This window comes from Drosophila innubila (genome assembly GCF_004354385.1).
Source record: "Drosophila innubila isolate TH190305 chromosome 2R unlocalized genomic scaffold, UK_Dinn_1.0 1_C_2R, whole genome shotgun sequence".
NCBI lineage: Eukaryota > Metazoa > Arthropoda > Insecta > Diptera > Drosophilidae > Drosophila > Drosophila innubila.
Genome location: NW_022995374.1, coordinates 9,956,281 through 9,979,996, shown reverse-complemented (window position 1 = coordinate 9,979,996; position 23,716 = coordinate 9,956,281). Strand labels below are relative to the sequence as shown.

Here is a 23,716-nt window from a genome sequence, read left to right as displayed (position 1 = left end):
TTTTTACATTAAATGGACCCAAACAACTATATGAAAATGGAAACAAATATAAAACAATCTAAAATATGTTAATGTGTGAAGCAAATCCATTTATTTCCAACTTTATAAAGTCGAGCTAAATATTGTGCTCATATTAAGTATTATTATATCTAAGCAGTGTCTATAAAATTAGTAAACAGTTTAAAAAATACAAATACAAATTGAAGTTGTGATTGCGTTAGATTTCGAAAACGTTTTTTTTTTAATAATTTCGATTAAAAACTTAATTTTTTGTGTGCTTTCAACGCTTTTCATTTAAATTTGTTCAGTCTTTGTTAATCAACAACTTGGTTAAAAGTGTTTGTTTCTTTAATAAAGGACGAGAAAACGATATTCGTAATTACAGATTGAAATATTGGAAAAAAAAATGCCAAATTTCTTGTTATATATAATTAATAATTAATTATTGTATTTTTTTGTTGTTTGATTTCAAACATTTTTTTGTTGTTGTTTATTATTAAAATATATTTAAGCAGTCAATATATATGCGTATATAGTATATATGCATGTATATATCTGCATATATATTAATGCTTTCACAAATTATATGTAATAACTACATTTGGTATAAGACCTTCTACTCTTTCCGCTACCGATTCCTGCCAGGCCAACAGGTTAGTTCCACTGTGTGTGTGTGTGTGAGTGTGTTTGTGTCTGTGTAGGACTACTACGAATTATTAGTACATATTCTTAGAGAACGACGCGTCTTACGCCGCATTCCATGCAGAACTTGGCGTGCTCTATGATGAATTTACCGCCGCATTCGTGACAGAATTTGGACATTTTCATACTCGCACTCATGTTAGATGATCCATTCGAAGTGTTGCTCACAAGTGAGTGCTGTGATGTTGTTGGTGTCATAGTGTTGTTGTTATTGTTGTGGTGGTTGTTTATATTTTTGACATTATGTTCGTAGCTGTTGTTGTTATTATTATTGTTATTGTAGGCTGCCTGCATTTGAGATTTCTGCTGTTGGTAATTAAAATTTGAATTGTGTTGTTGTTGCTGTTGCTGTTGTTGCTGCTGTGCGGCGGACACTGGCATCGAGTGCTCCGAGCAGCTACTGGAGTATTCAGGACAACATTCGCTAGGACCATCGCCGCCTCCGCCGCCACCACCACCTCCGAAGCTGCCAGCAAACATTCGCTGTCGAGCTTTCAGTGTGCCGTAATTAACCTGCGCCTGCGTCGAGGCATCCATCATGTTGTTGCTCAGCTTGTCGGACATGGCTCCACTCGCGGTGTGTGGACGCATTTGATTCTGAGAGCGCTGAGCGCTGCTTGAATGTTGCTGTTCTCCTGAACGCTGACGTGACAGGCTATATGGCGAATTGCTACTGCAAGATTTAAAAATGAAGAGAAACAAATGATTAGATTAAATATTAATAAGATAATTATCAATTTAGTTGAAAATCGTTTCAAAACTCTTTAAATACAAAAAATTGCATAAAACCAAAACTTTTTTTATGTTTTAAGCTAGCCTTCAAGCATTTTTTATTTCTAACTTTTTTTTTTAAATTTATTTATTTAAATTCTGGCAACAGAACTTGTTAAGATTTAAAAATATTGTAAAAAAAAATAATTTCTTGATAATAAATATAAAATTTACTTCTTTTGGATATGAAATCTTTATGTTTTAGTAGAAATATCGCTTGAGCGCTTGTGCGCCTCTCTGGCGCCAATTACCAAATTAAACATAACGGCTGAAACAGTTACAACTGCTGTTTAAAAAACATCCAGGTTGAATTCATCTAGCTATTTGCAACCCTACTCAATATCATAACGAACCAAAGTATATTTAAATATATTCCCAACTAAAAGTACTTATTTTCTAGTTGAAATTCAACTCACCTGCCATAGGCCGAATCCGAGCTGAGCTTGGAACTTGCGCCGCGTCGCGACGACTGTGAGGATGACATGGGGTAACCGTCGAGGCTGCTTAGCTCGTCGGAATCACCCGAGGGCGATGGCGTCAGTGGTGAGTTGACATTCAGTTCCTGTTGATGCTGCTTCAACTGCTCCTTGCGCTGCAGCATGTCGCGTCGCATGGAGGCGCCAACCTCCTCGCCCAACTGCTTGAATTCGCTGCGCATTTTCTCAATCACATTCTTGGCATTGTTGGCCTCCACATTGGGCAATGGCAATGGCAATGTCGCTGCTGTGCTCGCCGTTGAGTTTAGCCGCCTCTTGTAATGAGCACGGCTAGGCTCATCGACGAGCTCAGCATCGAGATGATCCTCGCTGTCGCTGATCTTGCTGAACCTGGCATGCTCCGGCTCATTGCCATTGTCAATCTGTAGCACATCGACATGTGTCTGTGCATTGCCCACCATGTGACGCAGTGAATCCGGTGAAATGGGCGAACGTCCCTGGGCATTTGGTTCCGTGTCAATGCTGATGAAGATCTCACGCTTCTGTGTATCATCGCCAGATCTTTGGCGAGCTGCCATATTCGATGATTGGCGCTGCATCTTCTCCTCGCTGCTGGTCATGGGCGTCTTGTAGGAGCCAGCGCTGGTCGGTGGTGATTTGTAGGAGCCACTGCTGTTCGGTGGCGATTTGAAGGAGCCACCACTACTTGAGACATTCGAATCGGATCTGTGGGCGTGACTCTCTTTAGTTGTGGGCGTATAGTACTGACTACTGGCTGACATAATAAGCTGCGAACTCTTGCCACTTGTGGCAGCAACAGCTCTTTGTGTGGCTGTTGGCGTCTGTGGTTGTGTCTGGGACTGTGGTTGTGGTTGTGGTGTCGAAGTCAAAGTCAAAGTCGCTTTCTGTAACGAGCGATTTCGGCTCGTTGTGCGATTCAGCAGAAACTCGCGACAATCGCGAAACAGCGGAAATTGCTCCTCATCATTCTCATTCTCGAATGATGAGAGAAATTCCTCGAAATCAAAATCATCAAATGTCGGCAGCTGTGGCAATACATTTGCCATGCCCAATGGATGTGCATGTGTATTGGAGAGCAGCTGCTTCTGCTGCTGTTGCCAGCACTGCTCATCGGACTCCAGAGACGAGCGATTCCCCTCATCATCCGCACAGCTGCCCGAGGAGATGTATGCCTCCTCCTCGGGCGAGGCATCGTACAGAAATTGATTGCGTCCCAGGCGCATTTTCCTTTTCAGCAGATTACGCGAATCGCCGGAATGACGACGCTGCTCCTGGGCCATGGTAATGGTGGACTGGGAGCTGCTGCGACTCTGCGGGATTTGCTGTGGCGTGGAGCTGGCATTGGAGGATGAGCCCGTTGATGATGGCTGCACATGCAGATTATCACAGGGATTTATCAATTTGGGATCAATATAATCGCCCCCCAATCGATTAACCCCAAAGATGCTCTCCAGCTTAATGGGTGCTCCACTAATGTTGTTGTTACCGCTTGGAGTTTGGACGCAGCTCAGCTGTGGAGTCATTGGTTTGCTGATGGGTTCCAGGCGCAAAGGCGTTGAGAAATTGTGCGTCTGATTTCCATTGTGCTCCTTGGCTGATGTTGTTGCTGTTGCTGTTGTTGTTGCTGTTGCTGTTGTTGCTGCTGTTGGTGTTGGACATATGGGCGTGGTCAGTGGCGGCAACTGGCCACTGTTGGGATTGATTGTTAGATTCTTGGCTGAGTTTTGTTTGCTCAGATTGTTGCTTTTGTCCTTGAGCTCCTTGCTGTTCAGTTCCTTGCTATTGGCTGCCACTTCCGCTGCCTTGGCATTCAACTGCTCCAGTTCGTGCTCGTACTTAAGGAACACGGCCAATGAGTCGGTTTTGGCCACGTTTCTTGCCGCTTGCTTGGCTGTGCCATCTGTTGCCTCAGTGGCGCCACCTAGCGGCAATTTAAGTTGCTGCTTACGATTGGAGGCGCTCGTATCCCGGCGTACAACTCGCGGACTATGGAAATCATTGACACACGCCGCACGGACGGGCATCTCATCGAACTCCTCCGGCTTGAGGAAGTTGGTGGAGATGGGACCCTCGTCGGAGAGTCCACGCTGTATGGTCGGACGATAGTTGGTAGCAAAGAGCGGACGACTGGGCAGTAGCGGCGTGCGACGTGGTCCACGCAATGATGAAGTGCGTCGAAAGTTCGACATGGGTGTCAACTTGGACGCAGTTGTTGTTGTCGGGGTCGTGGTCGTGGTCGTGGTCTGTGGTTTGCCGAGTGTGCTCGTCAAGGAAGTCGACATGGTGGATGTGGGTGTGACTGTGGACGGTTCGTTGTCTGGCGGCGTGTTGGGTGAGCAGAGCTCCTCCAGCTGACGCTTGGCGGACAGAAAGGGATCGTATTTGTCGCTAGCTAGTGGACTGATGCCGCTGTTAAGGGCGAAACAAACAAACAAAAATAGAGCAAAAAATACATTGAGATCTGTTATGGAAGCTTAGACTAACTCATCCGCCTGTGCGTCGCCTGGCTGTCGTCTGCCAAAGGGATAACTCTGTGTACATGTGTGTGTGTGTGTGTGTTAAATTACAAACCTATTAAGCGTGTATTCCGTGCTGGGAGTTGGTGTACGTGTCGTCCTTTTGCTGGGTGACGGTGGTGCCTTGATATACATGGTGCCCTCGTCGTCCTGTTCCAGGAGCACCAGACGTCGGCTGACATTCGTTGGCTGCTTCCGCAACGATGGCAGCTTAAGTGCCGCTTCTGGCTTCAACTCCTCTTCCTCTTGATCGCTATCGAGTTCCTGCAGCACATAATCATCAGTTTCATCCTCATCATAGGGCTCTTCAAGCAATTTGGCTTTGCTAAGCAGATGACCGACTTCCATGTCTGCCTCATCGAAATCCAAGTCATCCGCTTCCATATCACCATCCAAGTTATCGAAGTTATCCTCTTTGTAATGATCCTTTGGCACATCGGCTCGTTCAAGGCGTGGAAGTCGAGTTGCTTCCGATTCCTCCCGATTTTGTTTCATTTCTGGCATTGGTAGAGCTCTCATCGGTTCCGAGCTGTTCATTATGATCGGCAGATTGCCATGTTTCTTTGGACGGCAGATGGTGCGAATTGTGCTCGTCTCCAGCTTGATTTGTATCTCACCACACGGTGAATTTGATTCGTCCTCAGAGCCAGAGTACGAACTTTTCTTGCTTTTCTTGCGGAATTTCAACGGCGCCGGTAATGCACCGCATTTGCCGATATCACCAGCTAGGAGAATGTCCTTGGATGTTAGATCAAAGGCTTTTGGTGGCTCCAGCGCACACAAATCAATGGCAGGACTCGCCCGTGTCCTAATGCGACGATGTGCCTGACGCACCAACGACGTGGTTGATCGCATCTTCGGAGACACCTTCAAATCGTGCTCATCCAAGTCCATTTTAATGTTACATATCTTCGCTCCAGCTGAGGAAGTTGCAGCGTGCAGATTGAAGGTTGTTTTTGATTGGATTAGCAAAATAGAACGATACGAGAAACAGAAAACTAATATGTTGATCTAGAGAATCTCGTAGGCAAATCTTATACTATGCTCTCTATATTTATTACAGCAACAGATTTGACATACACAAAGCTTACTTAGGCTGCGATGTGTGCTGAAAATTTCAGCAAGATCGAATAGTAAACTCCAAAGTTATTCAAAAAAAATTAGGCAGGAAAAGGGAAATATGATCTTATAGACCGAAAAAGTACAAAATCTGCCACAGACAGTGTAGATTCTTTATATGTTTGGCTTTAAATTAAATGTAAATATTTGCATATATATTTTGATCGATATGCTTTAGCTTTTTCTGGTTAAACAAATCTAAAAATGCTCTTAACTTGATTTCCCTTAAATCAGTCTCTCAGAAATGTTCTATCTATGGACTGCAACTAATGAAGTTTAATGCTTCGCTGATTTTATAAATGCTTTTAATGCTCTGCACATTAATTAAGAATCATTAAAGCGTTTCGCAGCTTTAGAAACTGATTATGGAATCGTTTGAAATAGAACCTAATGAAGTTGGAGCACGCCATGAAGATGCGGTAACCTATGGAGCTTCAAGTAGAGCATGACTATTTCTCTAATAAGGAACAGAACAATCTCGACTCTGAACCTTATATAATCCCTGCATACCTTTACGCTTGATCAACCCATTGAGTTCCTCGAATGTTATTGCGGCTTTGGGAGCAGTAACTATCAAGTTTTCGGCAGTTTCTAACTTCGGGCGCGGCAAGGCTCTACGAGATTTGACCGGTAGCAGGGGCGCTGCCTCCGCGCAATTCAATTTGGCCAGCTGTAAGGATTCCGAGGTGGCAGTCCGCCGTAAACGCTCCACGGCGACATCGATCTCCTGGCAAGTTTCACGCTGCTTTCGCCTGGGATTAATGCAGGCAACGCGCTCCTGGATATAAGAGCTTGCCTCCTCGGAGGCCATACACAGATTGACCGTATTCTGGGTTATCATTGCTGTCTTCGACTGTGGTGACTGTGGTGGCAGTGATGACAGTGGTGTTCCAGGGCGTGGCACTTTCATTTGTGGCGACACAATTCGTTGCAAGCTGGGTTGGGTGTGGGTGGTTAGGGTGGTAGAATCAGTGGGCAACATTCGGAGAGAGATCATTCGCTACATTGTATACATTGTGTGGTGTCTGTCTACTTGGTAACAATTACGTGTACATTGGAATTCATTGTGGTGGGAGTTAGCAACGACAACCATAACAACGCCAGATGGGCCAATTGTATTAATAGATAATGTTAGTCTAGTCTACAGATCAAGAGATTTCGTTGCTCCGACTTACTTTTCACTGTGCACGGACGATGTCATCGCTGAGAGCGACATTTGAGCTTGCTTCTGGGCCACCATTTCAGCCTCGTACTGTTCCTCGTGGGAGCCGGAGTATTTATCGCGGTTTAATGAGCGCTTAGTCCTTAAATGAAAAGAAAGTAAATTGTAACAATTAAACAGTATAACATGTAGAAGAAAAGTTCGTGTAACTGACAACTTGTTGTGTTTTAAAAAACTATTAATCAAAATTACTCGAATATTTCAATAGATTGCTAGGTTTTCAACTAAAATCAATTAGAATTGTTGTAGAGATTTTCAGTTTTTTCAAAATCAGTTTTTAATCATTTTTCAGTTTACAGAATAAATATATATCCGGGACTTGAGTATAAAATAATTTCAAGGTCGGCTTTTAAGATTGCAAATACTTTGATCATTGGGGTACTTTTAAAAATTTAGATACATATTCAATTTATCTATTAGGTTAATAAAAAGGTTAATAAAAGAATGTTAATTATCAAAAAGAGAGTTTTTATATTATTTTAAAATTTTTAGTACCCAGAAACTAACACTAATATTTATTGAATTTTTTTCCCTATTTTTCTATGTAACAAATGTTGGACTATCTAACTAATAATTTTTTTCTAACTAACTACAATTTTATTTTTTCGTTACAGTTCATAATTTATTTTTAATTGTATTTGTATTTTTAATGTTTAACTTAATTTTTATACTTGGTAATTTTTGGTTTGCCGACTGCTTTTAGTCGTGCATAAATAAATAAATAAATAAATAAAAATTAATTGTAAAATTTTTTGAAAACCGCCAGACTCATTATTATTATTACAATATTCTGTTGGTTTTAAATTAAACATATTAATCACCTATTTTTATTATTAATTAAAAATCATAATTCCTAATTTAATTAATAAATTAATTTGATATATTGCTGACTGCTTAATAGGTAAAGTTAAAGTAAAAATAAAATCAAATAAATATTAAAGCATTAATAATTCTTACTTGAGATTGGGCGGCCTGTACTGTTTGCGTGCCTCCATGCGCTCCTTGGCCTTGTTGGTCTCGTTTGTGTTGCCCGACTTCATGTTGGCCTGAATGGCCTTCTCCTTGCACCACTCGACATGACGATCGAAGGCCTTGGGATTGAAGCTACGCTCACAATGTGGACAGCGTTCAGTAGCAGGCTCCTTAATGGAGCGCCTTGTTTTGGAACGAGATGGTGGGGCAGCTGCTGCTGGTGGTGGTGGTGCGGCTTGTGGTGCAGCTGCGGATGGACACTCAGCAGCAGCAGCAGCTGCTCCCTTGCGCAAGGAGCCACGACCTGTGGCGCGAGCCTTCTCCGGATCAGGCTTGCGACGGGTCGGCAAAGGAGAACCAGCAGCGATCTGCAAATTAATACTTTTTAGAAGTGGTTTTCAAAAGTATACGAATAGTTTACTTACCTCACCGGTCACCACTGTGGATGACTCTCGGGTAACAGCCGGTGGTGTATGCACTCCGGCTGCCTTCTCTGCATTGGGCAGTCCAAAATTCTTGGGCAGCACATAGGTGGAGAGTGAGGTGCCCTCTCGCCGTTGACGTGACGAGTCGAAGATCTTGCGCTTCTTGGCCATCATCTTCTCGCAGACAACCGCATGCTTGCGTAGAGCATTTGGATTAAAGGTGCGACTGCAGTTGGGACAAGGTGTTAGGTCAGTGCTTCCTCCTCCATGCTCCGGCACGGGTATGCTCATGCCCGAGGTGAGCGGTGGTGGCGGTGGTGGCAAGGACTCATCATCACCTGCATCGGACTCCATTGTAGCTATTGTTGTTTCCCAGAAGAATTGTTAGAAAAAATAGAAAATGGGTTTCGGTATATATTATTGGATGGTGGGGCTTCAGTTGGCTGGGAAACTTTTGCAATGTTTGGTATATATTCAGTATAGCTAGAAACCTAAAACTAAATATTAACTTATACTCAATCAAAAAGCCTTCTATGATTTTCCAAAGTTTCGACATCAGTTTACTGTTAGCTGTGTAAATACATTGATCAACAATCCTCAAAATTCACATTATTTAAACCTTTCGAAAGTTCAAGTATGGAAAAGTGCCAATAGAAAGTATCAAGTTGCCGAAAGGAAGTGCCAAGTAAAAGGCCAAAATGCGGCAACAGACTGTGGCGTCTGGCCAATTGTGCCATGTTGGCTTAGACTTGGGCCAGAAACCCTAAGACTTTCCAGCCACACAGTCTGCCAGCAATAACATGGAGTTTGTTGGAAAAGCTTCTCATGATATTGCGGTTTGTTTGTGTAGACAAATTGCTTATTCGGTGTCATTTGTCACGTCAACAGCAAAACAGCAAGAAAAACAAACTCAATACATTCACATAAATAGACCTATAAATTCTCAGACAATAGGCAAAACTGAAATCCACAAATAATTTATAGTTATTATTTTGATAGTGTCGACTTTTGGCTGCCTCTGCGTGTGTGATCAGCCTATAAATTGTTATTTATCTTTGAAATGCTCCAAAATACATTGCTGCCAACAATTGATTGATGAAATGTGGTAATATCCCAATTTGGCAGCTTGTCTGAGCCAACATTTTGATGTGATTGCGAGTAAAACAGTTCATTTGCTTTGTTTTGTGGGCGGCGTTTATTGTATCTGTATCTGAGAGATACAAACTACGTGTACAGGTGCGCGATTGACTTCAGTTGACCCAGAAAATCGAGTATCTTTTTGAGCAGTAAAATTAAAGTCTTACTTATAATTGTATTATTATTCCCACTTGAATATAATGAAATTTAAATTAGAGTTTTTACAATTGAAGATCTCTCGGCTAATAACTTTGCTTCTGCCTCTTATCTGCAGTCATATGAAATTATAAGAAATGATTATATAAATCAACAGCACGCATAAGACATGAGGCAAACAATTCTGCAACTTCTTAAGCTATTCTTCTCGAGGTTGAAGCTTCTCTTCTCTTCTCATTTCAATTCAAATCAATGCGGGTTTTGTACGCAGTCTTTCAGTATGTAATCCGATGAGAAGTGGGTGAGTGACTGCCTCAATGGATATAAAGCTGGTCTGTAGTTTAAGGTATGTGGCATGCGTTGCACATGACAGCTTCGGCTTCGGCTTCAGTTGCAAGTTGCAAGTTGCAACAATTCCACGATTCACATATGTTAATGATGCTTAGCGAACTGGCATTGCAAAATGCTGTCAGAGCACAGATTGTGAATGCACATCTTTCAACTATTTCCACTTGAGTTTTATAAATATAAAATGCCCTGGTTGTCCAGTAACAATTGCTAAAAACAGCTGGAAGTCCATTTTTGAATTGGGTCTAAGCTGATTTTGATTTGTGGCAACCAGGAAAAGATAAAACTGATCAGTCCAAGTGCTGACGGTTCAAGTACTTTGCTGTTTACTTGAAAGTTTAAATAAAACTTAATGGAATTAGTAATGATCGTATTAATATTTGAAGAGTCTTTCATTTTACATACGTAAATTAGAATAAGCTAAAAGAATATCTCTGCACATTTCATAGTCTGCATTCTTATTACATTTTCTTTTGTTGGTGTTGAGCAACCTTTTAAGCCATTTAAGACTTTAGCAGGGCATTAAGGTGTTTCCCAACTTGTGCAAGTTGTGAAGCACTTTCATCGCATTAAATGTCGAGGTTGGATTTAGGCGGTTAGTTTCTTCTGTTCACATTCTGAACTTTTAACTTCTGACAGCCTAACGACGGGAATAATAACTGGAAAGTCGAGTAGCTGACATCTTTAAACTAACACACAATCAAGGGAGTTGACACATTAAATATTTCCCATTTCTTAATTTTCTATGTTTCTTAATTAATGCATGGCGAAGTGACATCATTTGTAGTATTGTTGCTGATAAGCACAAAGAAATGTCAACAAAAGGTCTAAAACAAATTATATTTATGAATAAAAACCTTGCCAAGTAATCTCAAATGAGATTATAAAATTAGACTGAAAAGCTAAATAAAACATTTCAAAATAGATCTATAGAGAGCTGAGTAATATATTAATATCTCGATATTAATATATATTAAGATACTATTAATATCTCGATGTTAATATATATTGAGGTATTATTAATATCTCGATATTAATATGTATTGACTTGTAAAGTTGACTTTTACGTCAGAGGCTTGACCAACTTCGAACTGTCATAACTTTGTTAAAACCCAACCGATTTTCAAGCGGAATGTCATTTTGATCATGTTTTGGCCTCTAAATTCATTCTGTATTCAAATTTTGATCGTTTAGAAAATTTATTATTTTTGACCAAGAATCGATTTGGATGGTAACGGGGGACCCTTTGAAATTTTGAAAATTCAAAATATTAAATTTCAAGTTTTCACTTTTAATCAACTCCTTATATCGTAATTAGTATAAAACGACACTTTAAACTTGATTCTGAGGCCTTTCATTTTCTTGTAAAAAATCATGTCAAAATTAAGAAATAATTTGACTTCTTAAGTTGCTATGTCAGAGGCTTGAGCAACTTCGAACTGTCATAACTTTGGCAAAACTTTACCGATTTTTAAGCGGAATGTCATATTGATTATGGTTTGGCCTTTTAATTCGTTCTGCATTCTAATTTTATTAAATTCGTTCAAAAAAATTTATTACGCATTACTTACTATTTAACTTATTAAAATAGAATCTTTTACCGAAATAGTGGTTTCGGAACGTACCGGAACCGAAGCCGTATCCTTTATTAGTATTTCTTTGGTAATTCTTTGAATTAGATTAACGACTTTTAAAAAAATATTTAAGAAAAGTATCTATATGCCATTAAGTAGTATATTAACAACTGACTAATTAATTTAAATACTAATTAAGACGGTATAATGTTCTACTGCTCCACTGGAAATGACCCTCTTTCTAGGTGACCCGCAAAATAAATGGATTTTAAAACGGTTTGCTTAAAGCATTAAAACATTTAGCAAATGCATGTATTATTAAATAAATTTACTTGATTTAAATGTTGCTTCTGGCTTTGCATGCAAATGGTTAGCGGAGTTAGTAGCGGTATTAGTTGTTGTTGTTGTTGTTATTGTTGCAGCAGCAACAGTTGTTGCTGCCATATCGATCTGATTGACAATAATCAAAACACGCTGCAGCTGAACAGCGCCCACAATTGTAGGCGTGGGCGTGGGCGTAGGCGTAGGCGTAGGCGTTGTTGTGGGCGTAACCGACTCACTTGACTTGGCATTGGGTGTTTGCTTTTTGCTGTTGTTGCTGTTGTTGTTGTTGCTGCTGCGTCGCAGAGAGAATGTGTTGCGTACGCGCGAAAATGTTGACAGCTGTTGCGATTGTTGCTGCTGCTGCAACTGTTGCGCCTCACTGACCGCCGTCGAGTTGAAAGAACTTTGCTGCGGCTGCTGCTCGAACACATTGATGTTGCCGCTATTCCCGTTTCCATTTTCGTTTTCATTTTCACTGCAAAAACGCAATGCTTGCGATTTTTCACCATTGAGCAGCTCGTTTAATTGCTGATACTCCTCGTAGATGTCGCGACTGTGACGCTTATTGATTTTATTCAATTGTTGTTGCTTTTGTGACTTTGATTTGAATATTTTGTGCCACATTTTCTTACTCATACTGCACGCAATTCCCTAAATATACTTATTTTTCGTTATTTTTATTTCGATACTTTTGAATGCAACAACATTTTTGACGCGTTCGTTTCCAACGGCAAACTTTACGCGCCGGCGTTTTGTGTCCAACTGAATGCCAGCAACATCAGCTATAGAGCGGCAACATGAGCATGTATCTTGGCAACATTTGCAATAGCAACATTAAGCTCCCGCCATGTTGTTGGCAGCATGTTGCTGGCGCTTATTTTGCATTTAATTAAAAATAGCTGCACTCCAGCTGCTTGTGCATGGTTGTGTGTGGGTGCTGCAACAACAACAATAACAACAACAACAATTGGATAACTAACAAAGACGGCTATTCTTTGTAAGACCATTACCGCTGCTCCCTTCTCCGTTCTCCGCTCTCCCTTTCTCTTTTTGGTTGTCTTTACGGCTGATTTATTTAAAGGCGCCGCTCAAATGTTGCTGAACTTTGGCTGCTTTAGATATATTTCACTTAGCTAAAATCTAAATGGATATACTCCTATTTTTATAAGTTCGATTAGTCTTTTAAAGTGTAGCATTTGCAAATCTTGATATCTTGCATTTTTCTGACTTCCTTAAGCCATCAGTCAATCAACGAACTTCAAAGGCGCCAACTTCCTGTGCGGCTAATTCATAAAAATACTTATGGGTGTAGGCCACATACATATGTATGTATGTATGTAATTAAGTCCTCTTATGGCCAAAAGCTAACAGTTGCATAAAATGTGCCAAAAAAGGTAGCTACAGTTCGAGTTGCAGTTGCAGTTGCAGTTGCAATTGCCGTCAGGCCATGCAGCATCAGCAACATTTTGTGTTGCAGGCGGCACACATAAATAAACAGCTGGCAATGGAGTTGGAGACACATTTGATTTGCCTTCGCCTTTAACAATGGGACACTCAGTTTGGAGAAGTCATGTGAATGCCTTAAAGCCATATGCACTGAAATAGGGTATTCCAGCTTCGGTATTGTCTTAAATATCAGTTTATTCTTTTTTCCTTAGTTTCCTTTTCGATTTTTGTTATTTCTGCTTTTGGTCGTTTCTGTTTTTAATTGAAATGCGAATGCACTTTTGAGTGCCTCTTTCTGTGTCTGTATCTGTATCTGAGTATCTGTATCTGTCTGGTTGTGAGATACGAACGATCTCATTTGCTCTGTGATAAAGTCAACTGGATGTTACTCGTAATAAATCACAGTTGTCAGTTGGCTCGATGACGTCAGAGAAGACGCAACTCTTATGCAAGTCGCCTTGATAAACATTTCTTTCGATTATTGCACGTGCCAGTGGCAAATGTTGCCGAGTAATGAACTTGAGGCACGCCATTCTATGAACTACAACGAATTATTGAACCAACAACGCCATATTCCTATATAGAATGTAGATGTCTGAGGGGTGTGAACATCGTTTGTGGTCGCCCACGCGATTTAAACTTGCAACTTGCGACTTGCGACTGGCCATAAAACTTCATAATCTCTTCTAATTGTCACGCCTTGAGAAAGACGAAAATAAATGTGGAAATCTTTCTCTCAAAGAGGGCGAGAAGAAAGGGCGCGTGCTTATAAATAGTGCATATGGTTGGTTGGGTGGCATTTTGGGAGCAAGGCGGACAACATGAACTCAATTTTGATGAGCAAACGCTTTCAATGTTTCATAGCTACAAAGTACACTGAGAGAAAGGGTGTAAAAAAATGCATAGAATTGACAATAGAGGTTTTACAGCTTTACCAAATACACTGGGAGAAACGATGTAAAAAGAAATTATTAGAAATGGATAGCAAAGAATTATAGCGAGGTTTGAGAACGAGAAAGATATTACACATGTGAAAAATCCTCCCCCGTTGAATCATAAATCTATCGTGATTAGTTTTGATAAGTATATTTCTTAGTTATAGTTTTATTTTAATGATCTGATTGGGTGTTTCTGGCTTTTTCCCAATTCTTATAACAAAAGATGTATATATTATATTATTTCGCATTTTAAAGTACAATAATTTAATTGTAAATTTAAATTAAATATCTACTTTTATTTTAACTTCTTAAATCAATATTTATTGACTACTTTCAGTTGACGTTTTAAAAATAAATATATACAAAAATTATATTCGATATGTAACGGAAACACTCCTCTCTTTTATCTACTAATTAAGTTCTATTTCCTCCAGTCATCAGTCGTTTGACTTCTCTTCGCACTTTTTGCCTCTCTCAGTTCATCGTTGTTGTAATGAAACCATTTCAGTTCATTGGCGCTCCCCTTTTAACAAAGTTTTTTTTATAGTTGTTGTTGTGTGTGCGTTTTTCCTTAGTTTGTTGCCTTTTCGCTTTTCCGAACGCATTTTGCAGATTGCACAATTTTCTGTTCTGTTTTCAGTTCACTAATATGGTTTGTTGTTGTTGTTGTTGTTGTTGCTGCTATCTTTGTTTGTTGTTAATACAAATTGATGTTGATTTATTTTGGTTACTAGTTGCTCTGTGTTTATCATTGTTGCTATTGCTGATTGCTTTTTAGAAAGTGTGAAATACTTTGTAGCAAAGGTTGTTCGTTTGTACTTTGCATGGGATTGGATTAGATTGCTTAGGTCTGATAGAAAATGGTGTGCCGATAATTGAGGTAGGTAATTATTGATTTGCTTTGGAAATATGCAGTTCAAAGGTTACGAGGGCACAAGCGATTTGGAATCGTATATGTAGCTAAAAGTGAGTGTAAGGTTTGATTTTTTTTTATATGAATTATGAATTTGACATCAATTTTGGCTTATTTGACCTCAAAATATATTTAAGTTGGTTAGCTGAGATCTTAGCTTGGCATTGAAAAGGTGGGCTTTATTTTATTTATTCGGGTTATATAAAATAAATAACATTTATCAAATGTAACTTTAAAGTTTTTATATTTAATGAAAAAAATACTAATTAAACTCACTACTCTGCAAAGCGTAGTAGCTTTGGGCAGCACGGCAACACTGCAACATGCTTAAGGAAAAGCTCAACACAAGCTTTCTGTTCAAGCTTTACAGTTACGTTTTGCTGATGTGCTTAAAGTTTACTAGATACTATTCAAAAATTTATAATGAAATGTTTTCAATTTATTAAATTTTAATTGTCTTAGACTGAGAAACATACTCCTATCAGATGGGTCTGTCAAAGAGTGCTAATCCGATAACTGGTTTCACAAAGGCGCAAATAACAATATGTGTACAATATGAGAAATAACAACAAATACAATTTGTGAAACAGCAATAAATTTTGCTGATGTTGTGGATATCGTTTTTGTTGTTGTTGTTGTTGTTGCTGTGTCTGCTGTCAAATGAATTACGTTGCAAATATCTATGGAAACTGGTATTTTGACTTTGGAATTCATTCTATGTGCCAATAAAACTGGAATTTGTCTCTATTACGAGTGTTGTTGTTTATATTGTGTTATAGTAAAGTGTGGGCATAATAGCTCAGTTAAATGTAGTTCAATGTCAAGGAAATCTCTAATAAGCCAAATCAGAGTGCAGGGCAATATCTTGCAAATACTTCCAGCATTTAGCCATGTTTGGACTGTTCCAAAAGTTGCGCCCATTTAAGCCAAATATGAGGAAAGGCCATTACAAGACCCATATAAACCAGATATGTGACACTGAGCCTAGGCTTATATTGTCGCTATACGATATGATATTGAGCATTAGTTAAAACTGGCACGCAATTTCGAAACGTGACTGGATTTAAAAGTATTCATCGCCCGATTTCTGTCAGACTATAGACAAGTAGCAAGTACTACGACATTTTATAGAGAATACGAATCTAATTAATTACTGCCTTCCGCTGTCAAAAGAAACAAACACACAAATTAAATAAATCTAGAATAACATTTTGTTCGAAATTTCGTTGAAGCTTTTATGTTTAATTTAATTTAATTAAAATGAATTTATGTCAATTTTGGCGGCTTTAAATGGAAATTGACATGGTTAGAAATGTGTATGTCATCGTTCTTTGTATTCGCTGTCGTTTGACTGGCTTCTTCATACACATTTGTTTGTACTTTGTTTTCATATTCGTTTCTTTAAATGCCTCCCACGTTTGGTATTGTTTTTGCATTGCCTTCTTTTTATCTAAATAAATAAAATATTTGTAATGCTTTCTGATGTCATTGGATGTGCAAACTTGTAGAAAGTTTTGCGTCGCAACAAATGTTATTAAGTGTTTAACAATTGATTATTAAACTTAGCTCTAGAAAGTGTGGCTTTAATTTAATTGAACACTTACTTTATGTATTTTTAATAGCTTGTAATAGCGAATAGGAAAGTCTTTTTTTGTCATTTACATATTTACAAACTGTATTCTATTTTCGTTTATTAGAATTTAAAATTTTTCTTTTGACTAAAATTTAAATTGAATACCATTTCCTATTCATTTGAATTGTTTTTTGAGTGCCACTCAATATTCGGCTCTTTTGTTTGTCATGCATGTTTTATGATGCTTCCAAAAATAATTTCATGCCCACTATTTTTATATTTTTTTTATATTTAAAATATTTATATATATGTTTATGTTTATTTTTTATATTTTTCCTCAGCACTTCCTTCTGCTCTGCGTGTTTGCGCCTGCGCGGAAGTCGCTTCAAATCGAACCGAATCAAACCGCCTCACTTAATAGCCAATTTTATAGCCGGCTTTTTGTTAACGTCTTGTTTCATATCGAGAGGCTATGCATAAATTCAAGAAAGGCATTGCACTTGAGTGCCACTCAATTGAGGTACGAATGAGAGGTTCGAGTGTGTTTAGATACTTATGCTAATTATCGGGATGCTCCAAAGTGTTGGCCATTAAGCCGTTGATTTACTGTTTACTGCTATTTGGTAGTTGCTGGTTGTTATTGTATATTGACGGTTGACTGTAACTTACCAAAATCAAAATGATACATGGTCGGTAGGTCGCGCGGTGTTGTCGTGCGCGTCAGAGACGTGATGAGGGGTGTGCACGGTGGTGTAGCGATAAAAATCGCCTCCAGCTGGCGCGTCTCCGATGTGGCCATTTCCATTTTCACAATGAAACCAGAGTTGAAACTTGGCAGCCACTTAATTTATGCAATGAACTCACTGCTTAAATCTTTTCTTCGTTTTTTTACACTTTGGAACGCTTCCGCGAAAAAACCGAAAACGCGCGCGATTTTTGTCGCGCCGCGAGCGATTAAAAACGCGCCGCGAAAATCTTTCGTTCACATGCAAGCGTTTTGCTTCAAAATTTATACATTAATGATTTTTGCCTCATTTGCTAATTAATCATATTTCGTTTTCACTGCACTTTCAAAAAAACTTTAGTAATAATTTTGCCTAATGTTGGTTTGTTTTCCCAATTCTTTTTTTTTTTCCTTGGATTTTTTTAGTGCACGCGAAACTTTTGAGCCGAAAAAATGTTGAGTGGATTTTGTTGTTGGTTTAGTGCTTGGTTCACATTTGAAATTCGTGTTTTGTTGGCGTTTGCCTTAGTTGTTGTTGTTATTGTTGTTGTTGTCTCTGCGAGTTTTTCACATTATCTCCAAAATCATATGGAAATTTTTGCAGGCTGCCATATAATTTAAGTCTGGCTGCGATTACTGTGGGTGTCCCGAGTTGGTGTCTCGGGTCCACTCCTCCACTTTATTCGTTGTCGTATCTGCAAAAGGTCAGAGCGTGAGATTTGAATGTGAATTGGAATTTTTTGAGTGAAATGTGAATAATAAATAAAGTCTTTGAATCAGCTGCTTTGTGAAACTAATAAATAATTAAGACAAACTACACTTTGATAGCTATCAATTAAGCTTGTAAGTGCATTCATATTCGCTTCTCTTGATTTCATCACTAGCGTGGATATGTCAAGTTAATTTATTGATAAATATATATTGCATGTTTAGCAGATATGCGGATCAATTAATAATCCATTGTTGAAACGAAACTTGTATGCAAGCGTGAAAAGCGACGAGCTTGCGATTACGTATCTGAAAGATACAAAACTCGTCGTTGATGACGAACGAGCCTCAAAATAAACATTCACCAATGAGGCTAAGCGCATATTAGCTAATTTGCAAAAAAGCCAACGCAACAACAACTACAAAAAAAACTCAAATAACAACAAAAAGGCGAATGTATCTAATAAATACGCAAAACAGAAACATGATGAAATCGTCTAAAGTTAGATGGCGATTTTACGAGTTTTTCTTTTGGGGCTCGGCTCACGCAATGTTCGAGCGAAAGAGAGAAAGAACCATGAAAACAGAGAGAGCGAGAGAGAGCGTATGATAAATTGGTTACATTTCGTAAATAGCCAATTAATTACCGTTAATGTTCGCTTGATTTTCAGTTCTATAGTTCGTAATGTATCTGTATCTGTAAGCAGATCGTTGTATCTTATGGCCGACACGCTCGATAGTCGAATCGAAACTGAGACTCAGACTTACTGAGAATCCGCAGTCGCTCTTAATTGCAAATGAAAGTGTACTGAGCTCTGTCTGCGCAATTGAAAAAGCGTTCATAAAGTATCTTCCACAAGCTCCATTATCATTATCATAGTCATTATCATCAACATCATCATCATTTGTTATTATTTTAATATTTGCTGTAGTCTCTCTGTTGATCTTGACGTTCGACAAGCTTTCAACATTGTCAGCGACCATAAAATAAAATAATGTTTGTCTGTTTGCCAATTTGATTTTAAAATTTTCGTAGTTTGTTTTGTTTGTTATGCCTACTTTTTGCTTATGGTCATTTTCTGTTACGAGTTCAGCTAGTTCAAATATCAATTAACGCTTCTCTTCTAATTATGCCATATTTGGCGATTTTAATGGTCTGACTGACTCTTTAAAGCATTTAAGTCACATTCGACTAAATAATGGAGTTCATGGTGGACAAGCTTTGGTATCGTTTCAGTCAAATTATTCGGCTCTTGTTGAGCTTATCTAAACACGCAGATAATGCAATAAGCTAAACGAATGTCATACCTGTCAATAACTATGAGAAACTACAACTAAACTGTACAGCTGCATATTGATATTATTGATATCTGACGTGGAGAGAAAACCAGTTGTTGTACTCGTACTTTTATTTTCTCGACAACAGCTTGCACATGTGTATCGTAATTTATGCCAATACCCATTTGCTAGATAAAACCAAATATTTATGAACCTATTGTGAATAATTTGAGTTGAAAGGTTTTTGCGCCGCACTCAACAATAAAAGTATCTTGTTTCATTTAGCGGCAACATGCGCAAGTTTCTTGATTCGATTATGCATATGAATGGGGGACATTTACTTATAAGAGTACTATATCTATATCTATCATTATGGTATGGGGGCAACTCTCTTATGTACGAGTACGTGCCCAGAATGTCAATTGGATTGCCTAAATGACTAATAGAGCCGAGATTGCTGCTGTGCATATGCATAACTTAAGCACAAACACTTGAGCGAACACTTAAAAACCACAGAGTTGAAATTAAGTTGTCTATAAAAACATTCAACAGAAATGCATTAGTATGTTAGATAGAAGATAGACCACAGAAATTTAATAATTTATTTTTATAATTTAATTTTTACTTCCATATATATATAAATAAACAAAAACACGCCATTTTTAAATATATATATTGTTTATAACTAAATATAGCAATTGAATATTTCAGCTGAGCAATGCAATCATTAAAATATTTCAACTAATACTTCCGCTGTAATTTTTCAAAAACCTTATCGCTTTTCCCACTTTAAAAATTCCAAGACGCTGATGCTCATGCAATTTATTATAGCTTTTAAATATATTTTTATGTTCAAACCACATTGAAAATCAACAAAAAAAAAGGGTATAAAAAAACTTTGTGAAAATTGTTTTCACAAAGTGAATAATACACGTGTATTGCTTTGCAAAATTTCTAGTTCGATTCTCATGTTGTTTTTTACACTTCTTACTAGTGATGTAAAAATGCAGCGAAATATCTAAAACGTTGACGATCAAGCGAGTTAATTAAAATTCGACACTCAGCTCTAATTTTATTCTGCATTAAATTTGGCAAGAGCTGTTTTTTCCCATCATTTTTCTTTTTTCCATACTTTCCCTTTAAAAACTTCCAACTGTTATATTGAATACAGCGTGTCCAGTATTCACTTAATCTCATTTTCGACCCTTCTTACTTGTTTTAACTAAATTTTTCAATGTAATTTGCTTAAAAAAAATACGTTTCGCATCCCACTCACAAAATTCCAAGACGTTGACGCACATGCATTTTATTACTGTCTCTAAAAGTCACTTTTTTCTTCACATTTTATTAGGTTTTTTATTTTCAAAATATTCCCTACTCCCACTCATATGTACAATTTGAATTGAAACTCAAGTTCATATTTGAGCACGCGCCTCGAGGAATATTTTTAATGTGGTCTTTGTTTGCCGATAAGTCTGCCCAAATATGCGCTCTAATTTATGGCTTATACGAATAATTCAATAAATGACAAGTTATTAAGAGGCCTTCTCATGTGACTGGTTCGGGGCGGAATGGGAGATCATTGACCAAGTTAAGTTAAAGAAACTAACAAGCTCGAGTTGAACATAAAGAATAGTTGTCTGTCTATAAATTGGTCTCCATGTTGAACAAGTGCAACTGTTGCTCTGTTGTCGTTCCAAGTGACCAAGTTTCACCTTCGAGCGGACTCTGTGACATCGCATCACTTTCGGCTTGGCACAGATAACCAAAGAGCGAGAGAGAGAACGACAATGAGAATGAGCACGAGAACGAGAATGAGAATGAGAAGTGACTACATATTGTGGACACATTTGACATGGACAAATGTCTGAAGGTCACGTGGGTTTGTCGTCTTTGGTGTCAGATTACCAGTGAGTTCTCTCTGCTCTGCTCTTTAAGGCTTGCCACTTGTGGCATTCATGACTGTGAGTTATTCTCGCGATAAGCTATCTCTTGACAAATGTGACCTACGTTTTTGGTTTCTTTTTTATCACTCTGCATTCGATAAGTCGATAAGTAATTGCATAACTCTGTCATTTGTTGACTTTTGTGTTTGGAAAACAAATTAAAGATAAGTATACAGAAAAAGGGAATTGCCTTGAAGTTAATCACTCAACAAAGAGTGTATAATTAATTATTATAATTTCTATTGAATTAGTTTTAGTCAATTAAAGTTGTTTTTTTATTATTTCTGAACCAGTCAACTGGAACAATTTGTCATCACGCTCAATTGAAAATTTCAATCTCAAGCTCAACTTAATTGCACACTTAATTGCTGTTATACGTGTACTCGCATATTATAATAAGAGATTGCATTTGTATATATGTAATATATAACAGGTAACTTGAGGCAATTCATCTGAACCACACGTTTAGTCACTGATCAATTAACTGATCGTTTGCGGATGCGGTTCTAAAACTCACATATCGCATTACAAACAATAAAATTAACTGATTGAAAGATGCGAAAAGTATCTTAACGAAACAAAAGCAGCCGCTCTTAATGCTTATATTTTTATTTGTAATTATTATAAATGCTTATAAATAAATGCAAAATCGCATTGTGACTTTCACTGTCTCTGTATATCACCTGTCGGCCTGTGCAAACTACAAGATACTTAATTTTTGTTTTGTTTTTTGTGTTCGAGTATCTACAACATTTTGAAGCGTGCTTTTGTTCTCGCCACCAAAAGCTGATGTCATCTGGCAATCACTTGAGCTCCGAGTTTATTTACACATATGCTGTTTGCTGAGAATTTGGCTGTGTCTTGGGGACTGTCTCAGTTTTTGCTTAGAAGTCGGCAACACGCCACACTCATGAAGGTTACACTGAATCTCATAGCGAAAACTTTTCAAAGGCGTGTTCAAGTCGCGTGTTACGAGTTATTACAGTACTTATTACTAGAGCTACAACTCATAGCTATACACTCAAAAAAAATACACCAGACGAAAAAGATATAATCCAATTTAATTCTATTATTTGACATTTTATTGTTTAGAAAACATTTTAAAATATTAAAAAACAAAGTTAACTCCAAATGATAATCTTAAAAGACTAGAGAACTTTTCTCTGGGTGTATCTAGAGTGAGATTCTCCTGCTAACTCAAATGAGTGCTAGACTTGTCAATAGTCTTGGCATAAACAAAAAAAAAAAATAGCAACAACGCTTGAGATTTGATGTTAATTGCACTTGAATATGCCGTGCCCGTTTCATACTTTGTATGTACATTCGAGTACATATGTGTTTATGCAAATATGTATGTAAGTATATTTATTGGCACATATGTACATCGTGGGCATGCAAAACATTTTGCTGCTGCCTCTTGTGATTGCCGTTTATTGGATTTTTTGGAGCGTTGCAAATATGCATGGACTATACTACGATATATTTGCGTTGCCAAATGGAATATGCTTTGAATTTTGTTGTTGCAATAATCAAAGCGGCGCTTGAGAAACATTTCATTTCACAGTGATATTGTTAAACTTGGTTAATTTGAAGAAAGAAGAGTGTAGCTTTTGTGTAACTTTCTTTCTGCATTGATTTTCCCTTCATCAACAGGTTAAATACTTTTTAACTGCGTCGCAAATATACGAGAAGCTAATTAACTCAAACTCAACAAGTCAACACTGAACTGAATGCCAAGTAATTCAACAACAGCAGATACAACAACAAGTACAACGCACAATTTATCGGTTACTTCCCTAGCCTCGATCTGCAATTAGCAATAAAATGTTGGGGAAAATCAAGCGAAACAAGCAATAAAACAAATGAAACAGAAAATTGCTCAAACCATTTTCAAGTTATTGATTAAACACAAAGGAGCAGCGAAAGTTCTAGGAACAAACTCGCACTTCGCAGTTGGTAGTTGACTATAAATGGTAACATGACGCCAGGCATTAAAGGCCGCACCCTGGTAACCACAAAAAAAATAGAGTGTTAGGGCCACCCAACTGCCAGCTAGCCAACGTCCTTTGGGAAGCTATTGTTGTTGTCATATGGAAAACAACTTTTACTGGACTTGTTATGCCCGCCATGCGGTTGTCATGGAAAAATGCGCCTTAAAACTATTTGTGCGAGTATCTGATGGATAGGAATTGGGTGGTGCAACCAAATGGGCGCACTATCTGACCAAACTCATGCATAAATGGCTAATAACCAGGAGTTGTTTTGGCCAAGCTGATGGCGTCTTTGCATGCAAGCACGAATCAAACAATTCAACGCCAAAAAACATTTATCGGTTTGGGAAGTATGCATGTGTATCTTAAAAACTGGAGCAAAACAAAATAAGATACATATATACATATGTGCATATCTTATCTAATTTGCGCAGTATTAGATAAAATGGAAAATCAAAAAGCAGACAATTCTTGG

General features: G+C 38.1%; 1 protein-coding gene across 4 annotated transcripts; it reads right to left on the bottom strand.

Annotated features, from left to right (window-relative positions):
- Positions 1-66: 66 nt before the first annotated feature.
- Positions 67-18,841, bottom strand: LOC117783037 (homeobox protein 5). Of its 4 annotated transcripts, none has more exons than XM_034620192.1 (8): positions 18,674-18,841; positions 17,264-18,013; positions 8,186-8,544; positions 7,746-8,128; positions 6,742-6,870; positions 1,890-4,340; positions 1,092-1,375; positions 67-1,061 (listed from the first exon to the last, which is right to left on the bottom strand). In XM_034620192.1, the coding sequence occupies exons 2-8, from the start codon at positions 17,397-17,399 to the stop codon at positions 730-732; spliced, it is 4,074 nt and encodes a 1,357-aa protein (XP_034476083.1). In that variant the 5' UTR covers positions 17,400-18,013; positions 18,674-18,841; the 3' UTR covers positions 67-729. The 4 variants fall into 4 exon arrangements, with proteins under 4 accessions (XP_034476083.1, XP_034476085.1, XP_034476082.1 ...); XM_034620194.1 differs by having other exon boundaries at positions 67-1,053; positions 1,090-1,375; positions 18,674-18,840; XM_034620191.1 differs by having other exon boundaries at positions 67-1,375; positions 18,674-18,839.
- Positions 18,842-23,716: the final 4,875 nt, after the last annotated feature.